We start from the raw sequence: 24,994 nt of genomic DNA on the forward strand, positions 1-24,994 counted from the left end.
CTTTAAGGCGCGCCACCGGCCCGGCGCCCAAGCAGCGCTGTCAACGCGCCGGGCGTGACGTCAGCAGGGCGGGGAGGCCCCTCGCCGGCCCAGCCACCCTCCCAGCCAGGGCCCCGCTTGGCTTCGTCTGGCCGCCCCGGGCACCAGCCAGCGCTAGCGGCACCCAACGCGCCCTTCTTCAGAGAGCCCCGGAGAGAACTGCGGGCGGGGCGGGGGTCGAAGTCCCAATCAGCCGCACCCTCTTCCACACAAATGAGACAGACACCAAGAAGGCACTGGTGAAACAGACATTTATATTGAGATACAGCTACCAGTCATCCATGTCATTTTGCCAAAGCAGAATCATGGCTGTCTTGGGGCAAGGGTGGAGGGGTCAGTCAGCTACTCCTGGGGGGGGGGGGGGAGTGCACACCCTCCCCAGAGCAAAGCAGGGGTTCCGCTGCATCCCCACCTCCGGAAGTAAGCAAGCTGCTAGTTTGCACAATTCCCTCTTCCGTAGGCCCCCAGCTACAGCCATGGACGCATTACAAGATAAAGACAACAATCTTTAACCTTTGTTTCACACACTGCTGCAATAAATATAAAATTGGCAATGCTCCTACACCACAGGACAAACGAGATTCTGGGCTGCAGCACATGACAGAAACAGCAACAAGACTAACAAAAGAAAGGAGGGGAGCAAAGCTCAAAACGCAGGGGAGGGGAGGGGGCAGCAGCTCCTGAAGGGGCTGGAAACAGGAGCCAACAGAACATCTTGTCAGCATATCCCCCGATCAGGACTCCGGTCACCCCCCCCCCCGCCCGGAGGTCAGGGGCAGGAGGAGGATGACAGAAGTCCTAGAGATGTCACTGTTCCAACAGCTGGAGGAGGGGGTGCTGCTGCTGCTGCTGCATCTTCCAGTCACAATGAGGACAAGAGGGACTCCTTGCAGAGAGAGGGAAATGGCAAAGCACAGCAAAGCCAGCTCTGAACTGACCCGAGCACTGAGCCAAGACCCTGGAACCCACTTAGCTCTCCCCTGTCTAGTTTCTCAGCTGGAGGCAGATGGCTCCGGGCACCTTACAGCTTTTTCATCAACAGAACATTTGACCCACAAACATCTAATCACGTGCAGGGGATGCCAAAGTTCTAGGGAACAACTGGTCAGTAATGCCTTCCCTGTCCCACCAACATTTTTCACTGAATAGCTAGCAGGAGCCCAAGGCCTCTGCAGCAGCCAGCCAGCTCCATCCTGGCCGTCCTCTGCTGCTTCTCCAAATCCCACCTTCTAGGGCTTCAGCAGCTCCACACCAAGAGCTTCCAAAGGACTGGTTTTCTTTGCCACCACCTGGAGAAAGTCTGCAATGCAGACAAGGCAGCAGGGAGGCCCTTGCTTGGAAGCCACTTAGCAAAGACTCAGGCCAGAGAATGCGCACTTCTGTGGAGCCCTCCCATATGTGAAGGAAGCATTTGTGTAGCAGGGGCAGCCACAGAAGTCACAAGCACACCACCTTCTTCCAGGGGCAGGGGGGGGAAAGACATGTTTGTGCTGTGGCTGACTGGCAAAGACTCAGCCGCTGGTCCCATCCACCTTCCTAGCCTCCCTCTCCTCAAAAGCTCTCACCCTCACAGGGCCCTTACAGGCTGGCTGCTCTCCCTGCAGGTGGAGCATGGCTAGGTCAGGCAAGGGAAAGGATGCATCGTGACTTGGTCCTCTCCAGACAGAGGTCTCACTGGTTGGAATAAATGCTTGTACAAGACAGGCAGACACAACAAAGAAATCTACACCTGGGGACTCATAAGCCTTCTGCCTCATTCAGGCTGGGTGAAAAGAGAAAGGACTATGGATTATTATATCTCAAGAAGAAAAGTAACAGTCATTTGCATTTTGCCATTTTTCTTTTTTAAAAAAGTGAAAACAACAAACACAAGCAGCTCAGCACAGCATCCTGCAGCACACGACATCACAGCGAAAGGAAACGTCAGTTTTACAGCTGGGGAAGGGGGGGGCTTGACTGCTGTTCAACTGGGCTCCAAATCTACATGGGGGGCGGGAAGGGCTTTCAGAAGCTGGGAATGTAATACCAAAGCACAGAAGAGGGACCAGCTTTCCCAGAGATGCTCAACTGGACAGCCTCATCTGTCTCCACCATGCAAGAGGGAAATGATATCTAACAAGCCAGAGAAAACCAAAGGGGTCAAAACTGTTTCTGATGAGCTCACTTACTGAAAGTCTCACAGATATGTTATCACAGGGGTTAGCTTAGCTGTCACTCCTGCCACAGCCAGAAAGCAGTTATGTGACTTGAAACAAAAAGCCAATCATGGGAAGTCTGAGCCACTCCAGCTGTTAAGCAAACTGCTGCTTTGGGTTCAGGGAGCAGACTGTGAGTGTAAATAGTGGGCTAAGACAGAGGAAGTTTTAAGGACAGGTGAAATATGCCTGGCAAAACATCAAGGGGGGGGGGGAAACTGGCAGTGAGGAGGCAGGACAAGGATGTTTGCACCATAAACAAGAAACAACTGAAAAGTAAAATCCTTCTGTGGTCAATTCCACCCCCGCGGGCAAGTGACCTGCTTGGTGGAGCCAGGTGCCATTACACCAGCCTCCCCCCTTCCAATGCCAAACACAACACCCAGGAACATCCAACAATGGAAAGTGCTTTGAGTAAGGAGGGTTCTGTAGTGCCAGGGTGAAGAACTGCGCTGATGGTGCTGGGATGACATTAACCCTGCTGGGACTGGCTGCTCAGGCCAGAGTTGCCTGCTTCTCTTCAGGGGTCTCCTCCAGCAGCTGCATGATCAGTTCATGGAGGGGCTTACAGATCTTGGAGTAGCCAGCGCCTGTTAGATGCAGAAAATCAAACATGTCATGGCAGGAGATGGTGCCATCTGAATGAACAAAGCCCCCGTCAACGTCCAGCAGCTGAACATTGGAGAGTTTGGGCAACGAGGCCTTCAGGAGCTGGTTCACCCTGCTGTTCTTCTGCCGCAGGGGGTTTGGCTTCTCGCCACGTGGTAACAAACCCTGGAGAGAGAGAATGTGACAGAAGTACTTTAGCAGGTGCCCCAGCTTCTCCTACTGTGAGGATCATAGAATAACAGAGTTGGAAGGGACCTCCTGGGTCATTTATTCCAACCCCCCAACACAATTCAGGTGCCTCACAACCCTATTTCTCATCCACTGTAACTTGCCACCCCCTTGAACCTTCACAGCCTCTCCATCAGATGGCTCTCCAGCCTCTGTTTAAAAATTTCCAAAGATGGAGAACCCACCACCTCCTGAGGAAGCCCATTCCACTGAGAAACTGCTCTGTCAGGAACTTCTTCCAGATATTTAGATGTAATTTCTTTTGCATTAATTTCATCCTATTGGTTTTGGTCCGTCCCTCTGGAGCAAGGGAGAACAACTCTGCTCCATCCTCTATATGGCTGCCTTTTTAATACATGAAGATGGTTATCAGATCCCTTTCAGTTGCCTCCTCTCCAGGCTAAACAGACCAAGCTCCCCCAACCTTTCTTCATATGTCTTGGCCTCCAAACCCCTCACCATCTTTGTTGCCCTCCTCTGGACACGCTCCAGTTTGTTTACATCCCTCTTCAACCGTGGTGACCGAAATTGAACACAGTACTCCAAGTGAGGCCAAACCGGAGCAGAATAAAGTGTGATCTGGATATGATACTCCGTTGAATATAGCCCAAAATCCCATTTACCTTTTTAGCCATTGAGTCACGCTGCTGACTCATGTTCAGTGTATGGTCCTAGATCCTTTTCGCACACACTACTGCCAAAACAAGTCGCCCCCATCTTATATCGGTGTAAATGGTTTTTCCTACCTAAATGCAGAATTGACATTTGTCCCTCTTGAATTTCATTTTATTCAGTTTAGCCCACTTCTCGAGCCTATCAAGATCATCCTGAATTCTGATTCTGACTTCAGTTGTGTTTGCTACCCCTCCTGGTTTAGTATCGTTCGCAAATTTCATAAGTACCCCCTCTAATCCCTCATCCAAATCATTTATAAATATGTTGAACAACACAGGCCCCAGGACAGACCCCTGGGGAACTCCACTTGTCACTCTTCTCCAAGAAGATGCTGACCCATTAACAAGTATCCTTTGGGCACGATCAGTCAACCAGTTATCGATCCACCTGACAGAATAAGGATCCATACCGCATTCTACCAACCTGTCAACAAGAATATCATGTGGAACCTTATCAAACGCTTTACTGAAATCCAGATAAAGTATGTCCACAACATTCCCCTGATACAGCTAGGTAGTCACTTTCTTGAAAAAAGAGATAAGGTTGGTCTGACATGACTCGTTCTTGTGAAATTCATGAAAACACAGCTCTCTGTTTCAGCTGTTCAAGGACTGTTTGATGATTCATTCAAAAAAATCTCAAGCTGACGGATCCTATCCTGACATCTCTCTGAGCTTAACAGACCACCCGCTACTTGCAAATCTATCCCACCATCTCTCTGCACACAGGTGAGCAATCCAGATGTCCTGTGTATGGCACACATCCCCATTTGTGGGGAGGATGTCCTCCTCAAGAAGCTCCGGAAAATTTTATTCTGTATGTGCTCTGAGTACTGCTGGTATTCCCTTCCACTTCCATTTTCTTTTCTTTTTAAAGAAAAAGTTGTTTTGATTAATGCAATATATTCCCATTAGTATTTCTTAGCATTCTCAGTACACACAATCTGAGCAAGAAGATTTTTGTTATTACTTATTATGCTTGCTTTCCTAAAAATGAATTTTCATGCCACAAAAAATAAACCTATTTTATTTCAGATTTTGCATAACCTGGAAACAGTTCTCAGTTATAAAATGGATTTCCCCCCAGAAAGTGAGGCAGACTTTCATTCCTGGCCCAAGATCCTCTCCCAGAATGACAAGAGAGCTTCTATGGCTCAGGGCAGGTGCCAAGCCTCCTCTCCCATCTGCTACTTGATTTTAAAGGCTTTATGGACCTACTTCCTGGAGAATTCCTCAGACAGGAAGCAGAAGCCTCTCAGTGCAGCACTTTCCCCCAGTTTGTCTTGACAGAAGGCTATGGCAAAAGATACCTGGACAATGTCAAGAAGGCTGCCAGTTCCCTGAGCATAGCTACACATACCAGTACAACAATCTTGGCCTGGGGCTGCCGCACATTGATCAACCTCACAATGGCTTCTATTCCACCAGCTACTTCCTCTGCTGTGTTTTCATGGTTATTTGTTCCAACCCAAAGAACGATAACCTGAGGAAGAGAAGAAAAAGCAAATGTGAAAGTAGGGAGCAATTCTGCATTATACTGTCTTCAGGAGAAAGGGAAAGAAATGCATGCACTGCTTGGGGCCCTGACAGCCTTGCCTCCTCACATGTCATCCTTCAAAGGCTATGGAAATGTGTGCAGGCGAGGAATAAGGATAAATAAGGACCAGGCTGAAGAAGTAACCTGCAAACTGGGTCTTTGGAGAAGAGCAGCATTTCACATACATACATGTTCAGCATCTGTGTTTACCTTAGGCTTAATATTTTCCAGTTCACCATTCTTCAGTCTCCACAAAACATGCCCTGTTGTGTCCCCTCCAATCCCAAAATTCAACGCATGTAAGGGTGAAAAGAGCTTTCGCCATATCTGAAACCAGAAACCAATTCACTGTGTTACCTAACCTTTGAACTGAACAAAGGAGAACACTTTATTCAGAGCATTCATGAGATGAAATATTCAGAGCCAATCATGTTTTCATGCACACAAGCGGGAGTATCTGTTGAAATGGATCAGGGAATTGAATCTCAGAATCATAGAATTGCAAAAGGCCATACAGGCGATCTAGTCCAACCCCATGCTCAATAGAGGATCAGCCTAACTACGCCATATGAGGAACTTTTGTTCAAGATCAACTGGTACTGAATCAGACCACAGTCCACCTAGTCCAGAATTCTTTGCAAAAATCCTATGGGAACCAGCCTCAGAACTATTGCTGCTGGGGAAGCCACCTTTCATATCTCTCTAGCCCATGATTTCTCCACCAGGGTTTCATGATGGCCTTGGAAGAATTTCTCAAATGGGTGGGAGTTAATTCCTTTTACATATTTTAAGGTTTGCTAAACATTTATTGGGTGACATGACTATATGTGGTCATGTTGACCCCCCTCCCAAAATGGCCAATGATGGGCATGGAGAGGATGGGGAGGGGCCCTGGGTGGACTTGTACACAGCTCTGCTTCCCAACCATATCCCTCATGATCACACCACTTCTGGGGTTCATCAAAGCCTGAAGAATGTTTCAGGGGATTCCCAGCGATAAAAGAGCTGAGAAATGCTGCTGTAGCCTCAGAGCTCTGCCTCCTACCCCTCTGTACCTCATACTGCTGTAGCAGCTGCACCATGGAGTCTCCAACAAACAGGACATCAGGCTCCTTGTCCTTGCAGTCCAAAACAAATCGGTTGTGCTGGAGAAAAGAAGCACTGAATTAAGGCACAAACACCACCAGCTCATCTGCAGAGGACCGTCTATGATCCACACCCCCTTGCCAAAAAGGCCACTTCACTGCCCAACTCAGGGGGGGGGATGTGTGGATCGCGCCAGAGGGCGGGGATGCTGAAGTGCATGAGGCAAGTGGCACCCGTGCGCGTTCTGCCTCCGACCCACCCGCCGGGCATCACTTTGGCCCACGGGGGGGGGGAGGGGAGTCCCGTCTCACGCATCCCCTTCCCCCCCCCCCGGGCGAGTACCTGCGACATCCACCGGTCGTCGCCCTGGACGTCTTCCGCGGCGTGCGGGACGGCGGCGGAGTTGGAGTCGCCCCGGCTCATCCTGCAAGGGAGACGCGGAGCTTTTAGGCCGAGCGGAGGCCGAGCGGAGGCCCCCGCCCCCGCCCCCGCCCCCGCCCCCGCCCCCGCCCCCGCCCGGCCCGTGGGGCGGCCCCAGCGGGGCGACTCACGCTGGCGGCTCCCTGCGCGCCTCCATCCGTCGCGCCTGCCCGGCCGGGCCTCCCTCCGCGCTCGGTCCTCCGCCCGTCCCTCAGGCCGGAAGGCAGGCGGCAGGCGCGCCCCTCCCCCGCCCCTGCGCAGCGCGCCTGCGCCGACGCCTGCCGCCACTTCCGCGCGCCTCCGCCAGCCAATCGGCGCCGCCCCCGCGGCCACGCCCACCCCTCCCTCCCTCCCTCCGAGGGCGACGGAGCCCCGCTACGGCCAGCCGCAGAGGTCATGCCGGGACGCGTCGAGACGCCGCGGCGCAGCCAGGCCCCGCCCCTCGAGCGGCACGCGGGCCTCCTGCGCCGCCCCCGGGACCCCGTCGCTGCCGCGGTCGGCCCGAGAGGCCCAGCCGGAGAACGCCGCGAGGGGGCGGGGGCGGGGGCGGGGCTCCAGCAGGCCAGCCTCTCTCAGCCGCCTGGCCACCCTGCAACAGACGCGGCACGACGACTGGGCGGAACGGACGGGGGGAGCGTAGCTGGGCGCGCGCCCTCCAGGACCACAGGAGGCCGCATCAGCCAATATACGTACAGGAAACCCCGCGGGTCCACGAAGCCCTGGCTGAGAGCGCCGGCGTTAGGAGGAGGTGCCAGCATTCCAGGCCTCTCCCCTTCAAAATATGGGCTTCCACAGCAGAGAGGTGCTCAAAGGTCCCTTCTTTCCCCTCAGTGAGGAAGTTCTGCTCTGCACAGATTCACTGCATCAACTGCTGCATTTACTTGCAGACTCCCTGAACTTTTGTCCTCTCCTGTCCTCCATGGGTGCTTCTTGCATTAATGCTCCTGTTGTGGACTGGAGGCCTCAGACCCCATTTCACCTTGTCAAAAGGAGCTCCTGCTTTTCCTGGCCGCCAAGTGCTTTGGTGCAAAATGCAGGCATCTGGCAAGGCCACTGTGGTTCAGGGTGTGCTGAGGGGGGCAGCCAAGCGCAGCAGACAGGGCATCGGAAGATGGGCATGCAGACCCCTGCCTGGGAGAGGAGGTCCAGGGCAGGCCCTCCCGAGCCAAAGCAGCTCGTGGGACCTGAAGCCTAAATGCCAAAGCTTTCCCTCTAGGCAAGGCCTGCTGCTTGAAAGAGAGAGTGAAGCCAAATCTGTGTCCCTAATTTCTTTTTCAGGAGGTAGCTAAAGTACACCTGTCTTGTTTTAAAGTGAGATCACACTCTGTGGTTGCCATTGGCAACAGTTGGGCCTCTTGAAGCTGATGCTGCAGTTTCCCAAGGCAACCTCTGCGACACAGTTCTGCAAAAACCTAACACGGATGACCAGGACACACACGTGCAGGGCCTCTCAGCAGAGCAGAATCCACTTAGGAAGGTGGAGGTTGGAGCCCCTTGCCTGGCCCAGGAAGGTGTGAAGGGGGGCTCAGAATAGGGCTGTGCACAGCTGTGCCCCATCTGTCACTCTCAGGACCATGGAGCAAGTTCTGGAACAAGCAGCTTAGCAGGGGGTTTGTTTTATATAGTCATGGATGGGCAATCATGTGAACAAGCAAGGATGGGAACAGTATAACAAGGAGGAGCATGGCAGCCAGCTCAGTGGATGGCACACATTGAGCATTTCTTTAGCTCTTTCTACAAGGATGTTTTGCAGCTTTCTTATAGCAATGCTCTTTTCAGGAGCATCTATCTAAGGTCATCCTTCTGTTCCTCCTCCTTCTGTATTTCCACCTGCTTTGCTGCATTCCTTCTCAAATCTAGTTTGGTACAATACTTTGGGGGAAATTGCAGCCTGAGAAATGTTATATGCCATTGTGGATAAGAAAGTGCTTTTCTGCTGGCCTCACCCACCTCACCTGAGGGCTTTAAAACAAATTGGGAACTGCTGAAACACTAACAATCTTTTGCAACTGTGCTAGTTCACAGCTTTCATTAAAAAAAGAAACATACATCTCTAGTCCATTTTGTCACAGAATTGTAAAGGAAAAGTTGACACATTTCCCCTTAAAACTAAAGAAAAGGGCTGGAGACGTTAAAAAAGAGAAAATACGGGAAGTAGTAAATCATGGAAATGGATCATTATTGAGATATTGCACTATTGAGATATTGCAGTTTCCTTGTTTTGACAAATCCCTTGTGTGAAGGGGGAATAGTGGACACAGGATTCTGAGACAATGGAAACATTGAAAACTGATCTATGGACACTCCCTTGCTCCTACAAATGCCTCTGTGTTTGTAGCAGTAATAACAGACACTTGGAGAACCATCTCCATCCACAAAGCAGCCTTTGTAAAGCAAGAGCAGTCACACAGTCCTGGCCATCTCCGTAATGAGAACCTTTCCTTTGCCAGTAGCCATCTGCATGAGTCAGTTCAGACTATGGCAAATGCACTCCCCTGTATCCTGCAGCTACAATCACTGATCTTTTTTTTATTATGGTAATGATGTCCCTCTTTTTGGTTTGTTTTAAAATGTGATTTTATTATTTTAAAGGATGGCATGCATGCCAAACAGTGGGAAATCCCCCCCCCCCAAAGCATTCCCAGGGCTGGCTGGGAGAGTGGAAGCCATGGCCAGGATGCTCCCTCTCTTGCGGTTGGGACAGGAGGAACACCTGCAGTGTGGAGTGAATGAGTCCTCATGGCTAGTCTGGTCAGAGCCCAGCATCCTCAGATACAGTTGCAGTCCAACGCAAGAGATAGGCAACTGTCAGCTGAATGTCTCCTCCATGCACCGGGGGACAACCCCCTCTGTGGTGATAAGGATCTGCAGATCTGGCCAGGACCCCCAGGCAGAAAGGACCTGCCACAGCTCTGAGTGGCATATGTACAGGCTGGGATTCAGAAGGGAGGCGTCTTGGGAAGCCTGCCTAGCAAGGGGAGAAGTATGGATTCCATTGCTCCACTATGGGGCCGTCACCTCTCGGGGTCCTTCCAGCCCAGCTTCCACACCACCTGGATTGCCCACACAGCCATTAGTCTTGCACAGCTGTCCCACTCACAGGTATACCATGATAGGGGCTGCTCACTCTCTCCACTGCCTCTTGGAGGTGTTCACAAAAGCACAGAAATTGGCAGTTCCACATAACAGAGGGAGCAGCCAATGAGGCCTGATGAATGGCATTGGCCACCTCTGATGTGCAGCCTGGGGAGCCACACACATGGGCTGTGGAACAGCATGGAATGCTGGGAGACCCTGTATGGCAGAGGACAGGCTCAGTGTTCTCAAGGAGCCTGTAGCTGAGGCTCATCCACCAGAACCCACCACCATCCACCCAGGAGCAGCAGTGCCAGGTTATAATCCTAGAGTTGGAAGGGGACCTACAGGCCATCTAGTCCTACCCCCTACTCAATGCAGGATCATTCTCAGGCATCCAGGATAAGTAGCCGTGTAGCCACTGCTTAAAGGCTGCTATTTCATTGCTGAACTAGAATCATCACTTCACTAAATATTATAAAGTTGAAGTGGCATGCAGTCAACTCACTCCCTGATTGGCCCTCTCTGGGGATGTACCACTGATAGGGAGAGCACTCTGCCAATGAGGGCCAATCATAGGGCTTCTGTCCTCTTCTTCCTCCTGCTCCCTGGTGGAAGAGGTGCTGGCCTCTCTGAAAGATCCTGTTGCTGGTAAGTTGCTCCATTCTCAGCCTCTTCCCACCCTCTATCTCTCCCAGGCAAGGGAGGGAAGCCAGCTGCTTCTTTTGCCTTGTGCATTGGCCTCAGGTTTCAGCTCTCTGCCGGAAGAAAGTGCAGATGAGGGGCCGAGAGAATCGGTATTTCAAAAACAGAATTAATGTTTAGTGGGTCAAGGGTTCCTTCAAGCAATCCAAGGGCATCAGTAGAAGGAGCAGGTCACAGGTTGTGTTGGCAACCCAGGCCTTCCAGCCTCGTTAATCTAGGCTGTCAGCAGCTTCACTTTGGGACGACTCACAGTCCTCTACAGCAGTGGTCCCCAACCCCCGGTCTGGGGACTGGTACCGGTCCGTGGATAAGTTGGTAGCCGGTCATGGTTCCTCCTCCTCCTTGGCTGTTGCCTCAGGGGCTGGTCTGCCACTCTGCCGCCGGCTCAACTTTGGTGCTCTCTGGCAGCCACAATGGCTGGGGCTCCCCCTCGGCATGGCACTGCGCAGCGCCCCCCAGCGGGCGGTGGGAAGTCAAGGGTGCCGGTGGGAATGCAAGTGGAACAGGGGCTCAGGCAGCGGCAATGTCCCTTGGCGTCCCTCGACCCCCCCCCCCCCCGGGCCTCAGTAAAATTTTCAAGCATTGACCGGTCCCCGGTGATAAAAAGGTTGGGGACCACTGCTCTACAGTCAGCAACTGTCTTGCTAACATGGTGGGGTGCCTTTTAGACTGGAGCGCTCTTCCAGCACACAGCTGGCATTGCTTAATGGGCTCAGGTGAGCCAGGTGAGCTGACAAGGCAGGGAGCTGCACCTGGAGGATGTGCAGAGAATTGAGGCGCTCTTCCAACAACTTTGGAATCTAAGCCCTGGTTTGTCTGCAGCTCCATTCCCTCCTGCTGGTCAGGGCACTCTGCCTGTTGGACATCTGGATGGACCGAGCTGTCATCCGGCTGAGGCTCCCGGCGAGGCTCTTCCTTCCTGACCCGGGGAGGGGGAGGGGGAGGTGCTGGTGGCCCCCCGCCCCCCCTCCTTTCTGCCGGCGTGAGGCGCCTGCGCGGAAAGACCGGCGGAGGCGGAACAAGAAGGCAGTTTTGTCCCTTCCCGCTCCCCGTCGACGTCAGGCGCGTCCCCTCGTCTCCGGCCAATCGGAGCGGCGCTCCCGTGTGCGTCAGAGCGCGTCTCGGGGTCGCGCGCTCCGCCCCCGCCCGGTTGCTATGGCTGCGGCTGCGGCTCCGCCCCCGTGCGGATGAGCTCACGCGGTACCGCAGCCCCGGGAGGAGGGGGAGGGGCGGCTGCTCCCTCACAACAAGATGGCGGCGGCGGCTGCAGCGGTGGCGGCGTCCGGTGGCAGCGCGGGCGGGCCCCCCCCCCTCGGCCCCGCCGCCCGGGCCCCGCCTGCCCCCCCCGGCCCCGCCGCCCGCGCCCCGCCCGCCGGGCCCCGCGCGCATCGGCTACTACGAGGTGGAGCGCACCATCGGCAAGGGCAACTTCGCCGTCGTCAAGCTGGCCACGCACCTGGTCACGCGCGCCAAGGTGAGCCCCCCCGCCCCCTCCCCCTCCCCCGGGCAGCCTTCCGTCCACTCTTCTGCCCGCCCCTGCTGCCTCGGAAGCCCCCTCCCCGGGCGCCAGGACGCCCTCGAAATGGCGCTCGGGCCGCGGACTCTCAGCCGGCGGCCGGCCTGCAGGTGCCGTGGGAGTCTCTCGCTGGAAGCTCCCGAGCGCCTCCTTGGCCCGGGGGCTCCCCGGTTTTTCCTGAGAGGGGGGGGGGACTGTGGCCCGGCCCCTCCAAGCATGCTGGCAGGGAAGGAGCGGGGTGCGGAGGTGGCGCATCCGGGTGTCTCTCCAAAGAGGAATAGTTCAGAAGCTGTCTCCGCTTACCTTGCTCTTTGGAGAAGAGGATATCCATGCACGGTCCTTCCTTGGTTTTCTCTGCTCTTTATTGGCAGCCATCACTGGAGTGAATCAGGAAGGCATGACTGGCTGTAAATAAATGTGGAAACAAATGTACAATTGTTTGCAAAGTTCCACAAAGAGCCCAAAGACTCGAGCAAGTAGGAAATCCTCCTATTTTGGGAAGCTGTCCCCTAAGTATTCTGCCTGGGACTGGGCTGTCTGACTCGACAGATCCAGTGTGAAGAGATCTCCCAGGTTCACGTTTTGCTTTTGGCAGTAGTCATGGAGAAGCAGAATAATCTGACTAACTAAGCAGCCCTTCCTGGTAACTTGTCAGTCTGCTGTTTTTTGGTAAAGCAGCTGAAGTCTATAATTTTATTTGGAGCATGTGAGAAACCCAAGGAAAATCTAACAAGTTAGTTGTCTGAATTTCATGGGACACAGAGGGCGGTACTGAGCATTGTTATAGAGATGCAAACAAGGGGGTGCGTTTATTGGACCTACCTATTAAAAATTCACAGAATTCTTTGTTAAATTTCTTTGAGACTCAGTTTTTCCCATGAAAGATTAAGTGATCTTTGTTGATACTGAAGATTCACTGGCTTCTCACTGGAGACATCCATAGCTTCTCTCCAGTTCCCATGTCTTTGAGGAATGTGTTTGGTTTTGTGCTTGACAAGCTTACGTCTGAGGTCCAGAAGTCATTCTGGGTAGTGATGTTCTATCAGTTTAGTTGTTTCAAAATGGAGCAAGACCTTCAATCTTCTCTGTAAATATGTGGGAGTGATTTCATTTGTCTAGTGCATTTTTGCTGACTTGTTGGTTAGATTCAGCATTGAGGGAAGGGGTCATGGCAGTTATTCCCTGAAAATAGCAGAGTCGTGTTTTCATTCTATGCAGGCCACTGTTGGTGCAATAAAAATGGTGTGTATGTGTGCACAGCTTGGGCTGTCATGTAAATATGAGTTTATCGCAAAAAAGTTGTTAGCTGGGCAGGGACTCAGTCTGGTTCTGGAATGGGAGGACGCAGGCGTCTCTCCTTTCAGTTCCCTGTGTTTTTACCTCATTCCCATTCTTGTGTTGCATGGAGGAAAAATGCTTTTTGACCCCTCTGCTGTGGGCAATTGGTGTGTCTTTCTAGGACTTCTGTTGTAAATTTCTACTCCTTAACTAGGCAGGGGCTAAAGCGATCTTCTTCATAATTGGCTTACAAATCCTCGTCCTGAATGTGTGTGTGTGTGTGTGGGGGGGGGGGGAATCAGATAAGTACTTTAGAAAGAAGGTGCTGTTTCTGTTGTGCAACTTTGAGGTCAGGGGCCTGTCTGCTTCCTCCTTTGAGTAGACGCTCCTTAGCCATAGCTATCAAGTTTTTCTTCTCAGAGTTCAGCTGCATGTAGGCTTCAGACACAGGGTTCTTTACAGGAGCTGGTGGTGATGTGCAGCACCAGTGAGCTCACAACTTCTTTTCACATGGGATGCAGCCCTTATTCCTGCCCTCTGGCTTTCAGTGCACATGTATGTGGAGCCTCAGTTCTTATGTGTGATAATGACATGGCCCACCTTGTTTCCACCAGATAAGTCAATATGGGTAATGAGCCGTGTGCAAATGAAGATATGGCATGTGCTCTAATGAACACATAAAGCTGCCTGATATTGAGCCAGAGCTTTGGTCCATCAAGGTCAGCATTGTCTATTCAGACTGGCAGCAGCTCTCCGCGGTCTCAGGTGGAGGCCTTTCAAATCACCTCCTCCCTTATCCTGGGGATAGATCCTGGGACCTCCTGCATGCCAAGCAGGTGTTCAGCCAGTGAGTTCTGGCCTGATTGCCGGCTTGGTGTAGGTGTAGTGGTTCTGGTTCGGAGCACTGACTTCTAATTCCACATGCAGCCAGCTGGATGACCTTGGGCTTACCACAGCATTGATACGGCTGTTCTGAACAAGCCGTAATATCAGGGCTGTCTCAGCCTCACCCATCTCACAGGGTGCCTGTTAGGGTTGTGTGCGGCAGCATCCAAATCGGCCATTCCAGGCGGACACAGCCAGCGCCGCACCATGCAGGGGGGAGCTGCAGGTACTGGTGTGTAACTCGGCGTGTGCGCACTGAGTTACGCACAGGTGCTTGCGCCTCCCCCCACTGTGTGGCGCTGGCTGCATCGGCTTAAAATGGCCGATTCTGATGCCGCCGTGCACAACTCTAGGGGAGAGGAAAGGGAAGGTGATTATAAGTCGCCTTGAGACTCCCTTGGGTAGAGAAAAGCAGCATATAAGATCCAACTTCTCCCTAAACTTTTCAGCCCAGTGTCCTACAAAGGACAGGTGGGGGTTCACACAATAAATCCTGTTTTTTCCATCTTCTGCTTCACAAAGTAACTGCCTGGACTACTGATTGGGCAACATGCAGAAGGGTCTCCTGTAAAGATTGCTGAGAGGGGGCACTGACCTCCCAGGAAGGTGCCCCAGAATATTGACTTTAGCAACAGCTGCATTTTAAAAGTCTCTGTAATTATAGCTGACACTAAAGAGTCTAGTGGTACCTTTAAGACAACCAAAGTTTTTTTCAAGGTATAAGCTTTTGTTGTTGGTCTTAAAGGTGCCCCTAGACTCAAACTTTGTTCTGCTGCTCGAGACCAGCATGGTGACCCACCTGACTTGCAAGGGACACGCTTTCTAGCAGCGCACTCCCAGCTTGGTGTCCTGCATGCCTTGCACCAGGCTGTTCCAGCTTTGCATTGGTTATGAGGAAAGTGCAGCTGGAAAGCACACATCTTGTGACTGCTGGCGTATGTGGCTTTTTGGCCATACAGAACCTCCGAGAGAGGAAAAAATGCTGCCAAACTTGGGAAATGTTACTATGAGAAGTTCTGTTTTTTGGAGGCCTGCAGGTCCCAACCTAACTACAGTTCTGTGACTTGACTGGATTCCACAGGTTATAAGGGGGACTTCTGTGTTTGTTCTTTTCTCCAGTTAAACTGCTGCTGCTTTTATCTGTCAGAGAAGGCTCTCTGCCTGGTCCAGCTTCCTGTTGAATTCCCCTCTGGTGCTGATTCCGTCTTAGTACCCTGCCTGCCCAGCTGGGTAGGACACCCGGCCTGTCTCTTCCAATTTTTAGCAGTGAATCTTGTGAGAAATTCCTCTGGAGTCCATTGCCAAGAACCCTCCAGTGGTGTGTTTGAGCTTATGGCCCTGACATTTTTGCTGTGGAATTCTCCTTTGGAGGCCAGTGAGATGTTGAAAGGGGCTGCTGGGATATCTGCTTCCGGGTTCCATGGAGACCCTTGAGTGAAAAGCTGTATATTTACAGCCACACCTTTAATTGTGCTTCCCGAAATCTGAACAGTGGTTGCTTCAAGAACATTTATGTGTTAAAAATATTTATGGCCTACCTTATTTCCTCAGTCTCAAGGTGGCTAGCAACACAGCAACAAGCTGCAAAGACACAGATTAGAGTCCATTACAAAACAACCACATGCTACAGAATCTGCCCCAGTGGCTCCCCTCCTTAATTGCCCTCTGTAATAGAACTTAGTTACATTTACACCTCCTCAATTAGGTTGGAATAGAACTTAGTTGCACAGTTTCCCAGATGTAGGTCACGAAGACACCATCTGCACACACCCTGTCGAGCTGTTCAAAAGGACCAACTGCAGGGGAGATGCTGGGCCCTGCCTCTACTGTATGGACAGTGTGAAGGAAGTTCTCCTTAAGGAGGAGGCTGTCTGAGAAGCTGGCATGTGGGAATATGCCTTGAGATGTAAACAAACAAATACTTATCAGACCACGTCATTTATAGCCCAGCTTTCCCACCAATTTTCAAATTGGGTTACACAATGTAGTCAAATAGCCTGTTATTGCTTAAGTAGAATGCCATGTAGTGAGAACAAGAGCGTACATATTATCCACAGTAGAATTGTTGTTAGGTCCAATGCCTTTGTTTTCATACTTTCCTAAACCATGACATTATGATATAGCCCTATTTCATTTATGATAATGCTCCCGTTAATGGAATGCCAGAAATGTGGGAGCTTTCCTGACCTTCCTGATTTAACTGGCCTCGACCAGGACTCCTGCTTGGTGGAACAAACTCCCCGAGAACATCAGGGCCCTAACAGAACTAACTCAGTTCTGTAGGGCCAGCAAGACTCTTTCACCGGGCTCATGGTTGAGGCCAGTTCCGACAAATAAATATATGAACAATAAAGGGCTTCCCCCAATGCAACCCAGTATCCCATGGCCTGCCCCAATCCGAAGAATCTATTGGGGATATCACCAATTTTCTGGCAGGCTACTTGTCTAACCTATTTTAATTGTTTTAATGTTGTTCAATGATTTTAACTGTTACTGTATTTTTAACAATGTTGTAAACTTCCTTCACTTGAAGAGGGAATGTGCCAATAGGGGCAGTCTAGAAATTTAATAATTAATAAATAAATAAAATAAATAGTGGTATGACCTAAGCCAGTCATACTCAACCTTCCTAATGCTGCGACCCTCATGTTGTGGTGACCCCAGCCATAAAATTATGCAAGTGTTCTTTCACAGAAATTAAAGAGAAACTGACCAATGGCGTGACGATCCATTGTTCATGATTGTATATAAAATGATTTTTTCCCGGGGTGCTGCTGGAGCGGCTGGGGGCCAAGCGTGGGCACCTGCAGGAGGAGTGGCAACAGCCCTGCTGCAACTCCTGTGAAAGGGTCGTTTGACCCCAAAGGGGTCCTGATCCCCAGGTTGAGAATCACTGATCTAAGCTAAGAAGTTGGGAGGATTCTTTTTTTGTTTTTGCAGCTGCATTAACCGGCTATTCCAGCAGTATTTCTGATAGTCTCACCGCTGCATTTTGTACCAGTTGAAGCTTCTGAGATACCTCTGTGTGTGTACATTAGAGTAGTCCTGCTTGAAGCGCAGGCAGGTCTGCAGTGCCTAAGCCAGGGGCAGCTCATGAGCATGCTGGAGCTGGAAGCACCCCATGTTCTCTCACTCATGTGTTCCACTCCTGTGGGAGGGGAAAGGTTGTGGAACATGCTGCTTGCACATGGCATTCCTAGGTAGTGTGGCTTCCCTATGTGTGATTTTAAAGGCCATGTGCTGTGGGGTGGCTGGATGGGTAGGTCATGCTCAACTGGATTAGGAGGCTCTTAATGAGTAAGTACTGGAAGGGAAGTTGTTGTGTTAAAAGCAAGTGGAGTTAGGTGATTTGGGGCTGGGTTTGGAGAGGGCAAGAAGTTCTCTTCCTTCACTTGACACACAGACATTTGGGTGCTCTCCTACTTATCATCCCTGGGGAGTGGAAGTTGGTTGTTCTGCCTCCAGGTGGGCCCAGAGTGCCCACTGTCCTCAGCTTCTTTCTGCCTGCTGCCAGGATCAGGGTAAGAACAGTCCTCTGATCCTTTGTTTGTGAGCTCTTAAGTCATTTCTTCCCCCTTTTACCTCTTCTACTATTTTCTGTAAGCCTAATGTTCTCTCTTTCCAGTGCTTTAGCTTGGACCATGGCTTCTGCAGCTTGCTTGCCCTACTTTTCAGCCTCAGCTGCGGGAGAAGTGGTGATGGCTGTCTCTGACAGTGAGGCAGAAGGACATCCCAAGTCTTCCTACCCTGCAGCAGCCGCCACCTCACAAGAGTGAGCAGGGAGCCCTTCAGGTTCTAAAGGAGGCAGTGCTGGCTGATTGTGTTTTGGGGCCAAGCTCAAATGCATGCTCAGGAGGCCTGTGAAGGGGCCATCACCATTGGTGAGTGAGATCTCCCTGTGTGCCATGAAGGTTGGTAGGGACATTTTCCCAGTGCCCACAGAGTGACAGGATGGAACAGTGTAATCCCCAGTGGGCACATAGAGCTCCCCTGTCCTTTCCCGTAGCTCGGGAAGTGGTGGGCTGACCAATGGGACACCGGCCATCAAGGAACTCTGACATCTTGGCCTACTACAACAGCCATGAATGGCCCTGTGGCCCTGCCCGGGGCACTGTTGCCCGCTCTGCCTTTCAGATACTAAGGTTAATTCTCCACAGTTAACTTAGTCTGTTCCAGCCAGGGCTCAGAGAAGAAAATTTTTTGAATGATGAAGATCCCCCAGGCAACACACTGAACTATTCCCCCTCCTAGAAGAACTGCTTCTGTGCAAAGCTTGCCCAGTCCTGAAGGCAGAGCAGCCTCAGACTGCAAAGCAGGAAGATTGTGTTGTGGGGGACCAGGAGACAAGAGTGCCAGGGGACCAGGTGAAGGGAAGTTTACTTGCTTTTCCTCAGCTCTGGAAGAAAGACACGTGGGCAACCGTGCTGAGGTTTCATGCTGAACACTTGGAAGATTTATTCCTTCCCTCCCAAGGTTACCTGCTAAAAAATTCTAGTGGTGGATATTTCTGTTACCTGCCTGGCCTTGGCAGTAGAGTCTTTAGACTGAGGCTGGTGGGCACTCCCTCACCGCAAGACACAGAAGGAGCAATCTCTGTCCTCTTTCCAGGGATTCTGGCTTGGAGAGTCCCCAAATGTCCCACAGTCTTGCCTTCTTCATTGGGTGAAAGAAACATTCACAGTCAGTTCTGTGTTCAGTTCTCCACTATACTGTGTCGCTGATATGTAAGTGACCTCTACTTTCCAAATGCTGCCATGGTGAAATGACTCTCTGTGCCTTGCTTTGTTGGGCTGCCGGAATCCTTAAGGACAGCAGCACATGGATCAAGGGAGAGGATCTAGTGCCACCTTGATAAACGGGCCTTTAAGCTCTGTGAGGATAATTGGTGTGCAACAAGCATCCAGAAAAAGTCATGGGTATCAGCTAGTTTTCTCTGGGCAGAATGCAGTTGCTGTTGTGCTTGGGATGAGTCACCTGTTCAGCACATAGCAGGTGGCTGAGGAGTATTCTGAGATTCTTGTGTGTGTGTTTCTTGGGGGCGGGCTGTTTGTACTTAATAAAAATGTGACTGGCTGGTAGTTCCAGCTCTCTTTGTGATCCCAGATTGGTCATCTCTTAGCTCTGACACCATTCTCCTCCTGTCTTCCTTCTTCAGGGTCCAGGTTTCACATCCATAGGTTGTTATGGAGCCACCTTGGGCTTCAGTGATCGCTGAGGTGGCTGAACCGCGCCAAAACACACAACGCTAGTGGCAATCCTCTTTGCAAGACACACAGCAGGTCCCTGAAGTAACTCTCAGGCAGACCCTTGTAAGTCGGTGGTGATGGTGCCAGTGGGTAGTGCCTTGGCAAAAACCTCGGTTTATGCCCTTCCTTCACTTTGGGCCTGTTAGAGATTGGGCCTGTTACCTGTAGATCCTTCAGGCATATAATAGGCAGGAAAGAATGGGTTAGGTTTATCATGTCGCTGCCACATGAGAAACAGAATATGAGCTCCAAAATGTATGGTTCTTTAAATGAAGCAAATTACTATTGCTGGCAATCTCTTAGGTCACAGGTACCATGTTATTGACCCTGATATTGGTATTGTACCAGTTTCTCAAAATGCTATGCTGCTATGCCAGACTCTTACAATGGGAGCAGGGTTGCACTTTTGGTGTTCTGGCATACTTCCAGGTGAATCCCTCTGCACTTGGTATGATTTAACAATAAACAGGACCACACATAAGGAATCCCTTGGCAGCAATGAGTATTTGATATCTCAATTCTAACTTAATAATATTCTGGGAAAAGAGTTGGTTTAATGGTGAACTTCTGGCTTACAGTCAGGATGAAAGCTGCTGTATGCCCTGTTTGAACTCAGGTACTCCAACAGCTGGTAGGAAGGGAAGGAAGGAAGGGTCAGCTAACTGGGCAGGGAAAAGTCTTTTAACCTGGGATCAGAAGTGGTGGGAGTTTGGGTACATGGGCAGTCTTGGCCAGCTGTGCTATACAAGAGGTTGTTTGGTTGAGAAGAAAAAAGTATGTGTGTGGAGGGTCTCTACACAAAATTCTCGTTTTCCTCATTCAGTGAGATGGCATAGTTGTGCATATGCAGATAATTGCTCCACAATCCCACCTGGTATCTTGTGTTTTAGCATCATGGAGAGGATGAACTGGTAGAGCCAACATGACTAAACTCATCATTTGAGCAGGAATGGAGGCAAAGGTATGCCAATAGCTCTTCCTCTGGTGTTGCTGGTTGACTTTCCAAGGACAGGTAGGCTGGGCTTGGCTATTCAGGTGGAGAGGCATCCAACAACATGAGTGCCTGTTAGAAGTGAGAAATGTGAGAAACTGGAACCTGTATAAAGTGGTGTATGTCTTATGTGCTGTCAAGTTGCATCTGACTTATGACCGCCCTGTAAATTAATGACTGCAAAATGACTGCAAAGGTGCCCTATCATTAAATTAGCCTCACTCAGATCTTTGCAAATGGGGGGCTGTGACTTCCGTGATTGAGTCAGTCCATCTCCTGTTGGGTCTTCCTCTTTTCTTGCTACCTTCAACTTTTCCCAGCATGATTGTCTTTTCCAGTGACCCTGGTCTTCTTGTAAAGTGACCAAAATAGAATAGCCTCAATTTGGCCATTTTAGTTTCTAGGAGAGGTCAAGCTTGATTTGATCTAGAACCCACGTATTTGTCTTTTGGGAGGTCCATAAAACTCTTAACATCATGAGTTCTTTCACGGCCACCCTTTCCAGTCTCCTCTTCATTCTGTTTCTTGTTTTCAGTCTCCCTTTTGATTGATGCTGGAGCCAAGGGGAAAAAATCTTGACCAATTTCAAGGGTCATCCTGCTGGGGAGCGGGGAATCAATCCTGGCTCGCCAGATTAGAAGTCGGCAATCCGTCCTAACCACTACACTAAGTTGGAGTTTTCCAGTTTTTAAATAGTCAACGCTTGATTTTTTTAAAAACCTGAAGTTGTTTACTGTTATTTTGTTTTAAATGTATTTAGATTATCTTAATCAAATTTAATTTTTAATTGTATTAATATGCCATGTTGTATACTGCCCAGAGCTGGGTTATCGAGATGGGTGGTATAAAAATCTAACAAAATAAATACTACGCTGGTGGCCAGAAAATCCTCTACCAACAGGATATATGATTATACGTGGAAAACCATCCGCTGGTGCCTCTGGATAACAGTCCCTCATTTATCCCCAAAAGGAGGGGATGTTTTCTGAGAGTTCTTTAGGACGGGGTAGACCAAGGCCTCAGAGCATCCACTCTTCACAGGCAAGTAGCAGCACTCACCACTGTCCTGCCAAGGTTATTTTTTTTGGGGGGGGGGAGTTCTATCTCAACACCTTCATGATATTAAATTCCTAAAAAATGTAGTGTTCAAAGATCCCCCGGTACATCACAGATTCCAGAATTGGATGCTTAACATAGCACTGGATGCACTCACAAAACCACCACTTGCACCAATTAGGGAAGTTAACCTTAAACTCCTCAGAATGAAGGCTCTATTCTTGGTTGTGGTTACTTCATCAAGAAGGGTATCAGAAATTGGAGCCCTGTCTAGTAATCCCAACTTCTGTGTGTTCCACAAAGACAAGATGACGCTACGCACGGTCCCCACCTTTGTGCCGAAGATAAATTCACTTTTCACAGGGGGCAAAAAATATGTTGCAATGTTCTGTCCAAACCTGAAACTCCCCAAGGAGAAAACATGGCACTTCTTGGATGTCAGACGCACACTGAAGATGTATCTGACAAGGACTGAGATGTTTTGCAGAGATGAACATATATTCATCTCCACCATGCCACGCAACAAGGGCATGAAAATGTCTGCCATAAGTAGATGCCTGAAGAGCTGTATTGTAGAGGCATATAGAGCTTGGGGCATCCCAGTGCCAGCAGGGATTACAGCATGCTCCATACACACTGCGGCAACCAACACAGCACTCAATTACACGGCTTTGCTCGAGGTAATATGTTGGGCAGCAACTTCGTCATCAGTATCCACTTTCGTTAGACATTACAAGATCACCTTTTACAGCTCTCTGGATGCAGCCTTTGACAGACTAGTCCTACAACAAGTTATTCAGGACAAGGACCGTGACACCCCCTACTAGGGACATTGGTATGGGAGGTGCCACAAGATGTCTTCCCTCTCAGGGGGAGAACGGCCATTAGTCTTTTACTTGTGAAGGGTTCTTCTTACCTGAGGTATAGGAAGACATATTCATCCCTCCCTAGTCGTTGCCTAATTCCCATTTCCTTCTGCTAGTCTAATATTGAAAGAATTTTTAGTCTATATAAGTATATATTTTCTGGGTATTTCTCCCTCTATAGTGGTGTTATGGATAAACCATGCTGAATGTTATTAGTTCCTCTCAAGCTTATTATAGGATGGTAGTTAGTACCAGCTGTTGGAGTACTTGAACTGGGGAAGGGGTGTCTCCCACCACAGGCAACAGGAAGGGGAAAAAAGAGTTCTTGCCTCCCTAAAGCGAATGGTGGAAATCACCACAAGATGTCTTCCCTCAGGGGAGAAGGACCCTTTCACAGACTAATGTTCATTCTTCTTGGCCAATCAGAAACCATTTTGTTTCTCCCTATTCTGTCTGAACGTAGACTCTTGTCCAAAGTATGAGTTGCTCATCAAAACAATCAGATGTTGTGGCACACCCATTTCTTTCAAAACCATTGAATGTGGGCAACATGTGGAAATGTCTCCTCAGTTCCACAGTCTCAGTTACATATTTTAAAGCCACATGTTGCCCACTTGAAAGCTTCCCTGGATTCCAAGAATGGTTCAGGTTCATCTGCCTTGGTTGTTGGGGCGATGCTCAGCTGTTTGTACAGCCTGCAGCTGTTGGTGGCAGCAGAGCAGTGATCCTGTACATGAGGCAAACTGTGGTTCTCTGAGGCCCTCCAGGCCACTGGCTGTTCCTGTGTCCACACTAGGAAGTCTGCAGGGGTGGTTGCAGAGAGATTCTTGCCCACCCAAGTTGTGGGCAGACTCCTATCTATGGAGCCTAGTGCGGGAGATTCTGAACAGGTATCTTCATGAAAGGCACTCATGGCGCACTTGTGTTGTGCTGTTGTTTCGGCCAAAGGGGGAACCTGATACAGGCACTGCGTGTGCCTCCTGGCCTCGTGGAACAAAAAGGGGGCCTGCTGGAATGGTTCCCTGGCGAGGCTTCCAGGAAGCTTAGATGGGCTTATGCTCTGAAACGGATACTGTTGTAGTTCAAGAATAACAGCCACTGGCGGGTGTGAAGAAGCCCAGAAAAGCTGCTGAGAGCCCCGGATCAGGAGAGCAAAGCGCTCCTCTGTTTGAAGAAGATATCAAAGGAAATGCATCAGGAGTTTGCAACGGATTTGTTGTAACCTGTTCAGAAGTGGAAAAGGACTGGGCTAATCCAGGATTGTAGCCCTAAAGCAGGATGGTTTCTAACTACAGAAACAAGTCTAAGGAAATACAGCACCGTGGCTCACAAGAATTCCTGTGCCATTTCTGGATCGTTCCCACCATGTTTCACTTGCCATGCTGGACTATATAACGTATTGGGGTTCCCAGTGGGTTGCGGGCTGCCTCCCACTCATTTTACCACAGAACTGCCATCTGCTGTCCTCCTCTTGTGTGTCATTGGTTATGTGCTGTAAGTTCTTGCAGTACTCTACATGGAGTGAGCAAAATGTTGTCTCAAGGCATTTTGCTCATTCCAAAAGAATATTTCACAGCGGCCAACTTTTCCATTAAGAAAGTCTTCTGGGGGAAAAAATTAACTCCAGTTACTTTCCATCTCCATGTGGTGACCTTCTGCTGGTCTCCAAGCAGCCTGGTGTAGTGATTGGAGTGTCAGATGAGGAGCTGGAAGACCCAGGTTCTAATCCTCACTCAGATATGGAAGTGAGAGATGTGATCCGTTCTTCTTTTCTCAGCCTAATCTACCTTACCGGGATAAAATGGAGGACAAGAGAACAATGGTATAAGCTGGGTTGCTTCCTTGCGAGGATCCAGACAAGGGGTTAAACATCTCAATATGACTGCGAGGAAATCCTTGTTGTTTGTAGGGGGTAGATGGGTAGAGTAGCTTTGTCTGCTCAGTTGAGAGAACTCTTCGACAGCTTGTGGGGAATCAAGATATGCCCTGTTTAGTGCATTTGACTGTTTGTACCAACATCTGCATTAGATACTGATGTGTCGGCCCAGCAGCACACCCAAAAGGCTTTCCCCAGCCTTTGTGGGTGTGGTTCTCTTCCCACACAGTCCCTAAGGATGTGTGGGCAAGGCCTCTGGAATGCCACTCTGCAACATTCAAGATGTTCATTTCTCTTGCATCAAAGCAATGTGTCTGCTGCAGTAGCAGAAGAAATAAACAGGTGCATGTGAACCCCCAACCCCCGTCCCCGGTAAAGCGAGGAAGCTTAAAAAGGCTCCCCTCACCAAGAAACAGCCGTAATCTAGAAAAAGGAGCCGTGTTCTAGTGCGCGCGCCAGCAGTGGAACAACAGGTATTTCAAGGAGGTCTTGCTGGAGCTCGGGTGGCCTCCTGACTCCCCCTGGTTGCTGGGAGTTCCTGAACTGTGGCAGCGTTGCTAAAAACACCCTATTCGGAGCCTTCATGAAATGAATCGCCTGGACTGTTCAGGGTGTCTAGCCACGATTTCCAAAGGCCTGCTTACTTCAGGGTGATTTTTACACTCTAAGGGAAAAGGGGTGTGTGGGAAATAAAGACATCATGGCCAATTTG

At 50.3% G+C, this 24,994-nt stretch overlaps 2 protein-coding genes across 5 annotated transcripts in view; one reads left to right on the forward strand and one right to left on the reverse strand.

The window, feature by feature from the left end:
* Positions 1-273: 273 nt before the first annotated feature.
* On the reverse strand, positions 274-7,079 carry PAFAH1B2 (platelet activating factor acetylhydrolase 1b catalytic subunit 2). The gene is made up of 6 exons (XM_077307117.1): positions 6,920-7,079; positions 6,711-6,792; positions 6,338-6,427; positions 5,493-5,609; positions 5,106-5,228; positions 274-3,008 (listed from the first exon to the last, which is right to left on the reverse strand). Exons 1-6 carry the CDS (start codon positions 6,943-6,945, stop codon positions 2,730-2,732), a joined length of 717 nt encoding a protein of 238 aa, XP_077163232.1. The 5' UTR covers positions 6,946-7,079; the 3' UTR covers positions 274-2,729.
* Positions 7,080-11,869: 4,790 nt separating this feature from the next.
* Positions 11,870-24,994, forward strand: part of SIK3 (SIK family kinase 3) — a 60,806-nt gene continuing 47,681 nt past the window's right edge. For 3 of the 4 annotated variants that reach the window (XM_077305087.1, XM_077305088.1, XM_077305089.1), the window contains exon 1: positions 11,870-12,042. The gene's annotated coding sequence lies outside the window, so the exon portion shown is untranslated. The remainder of the gene's footprint in view (positions 12,043-24,994) is intronic. The other variant, XM_077305085.1, reaches the window with a different exon arrangement.

The sequence above is a fragment of the Paroedura picta genome, chromosome 12 (genome assembly GCF_049243985.1).
Source record: "Paroedura picta isolate Pp20150507F chromosome 12, Ppicta_v3.0, whole genome shotgun sequence".
NCBI lineage: Eukaryota > Metazoa > Chordata > Lepidosauria > Squamata > Gekkonidae > Paroedura > Paroedura picta.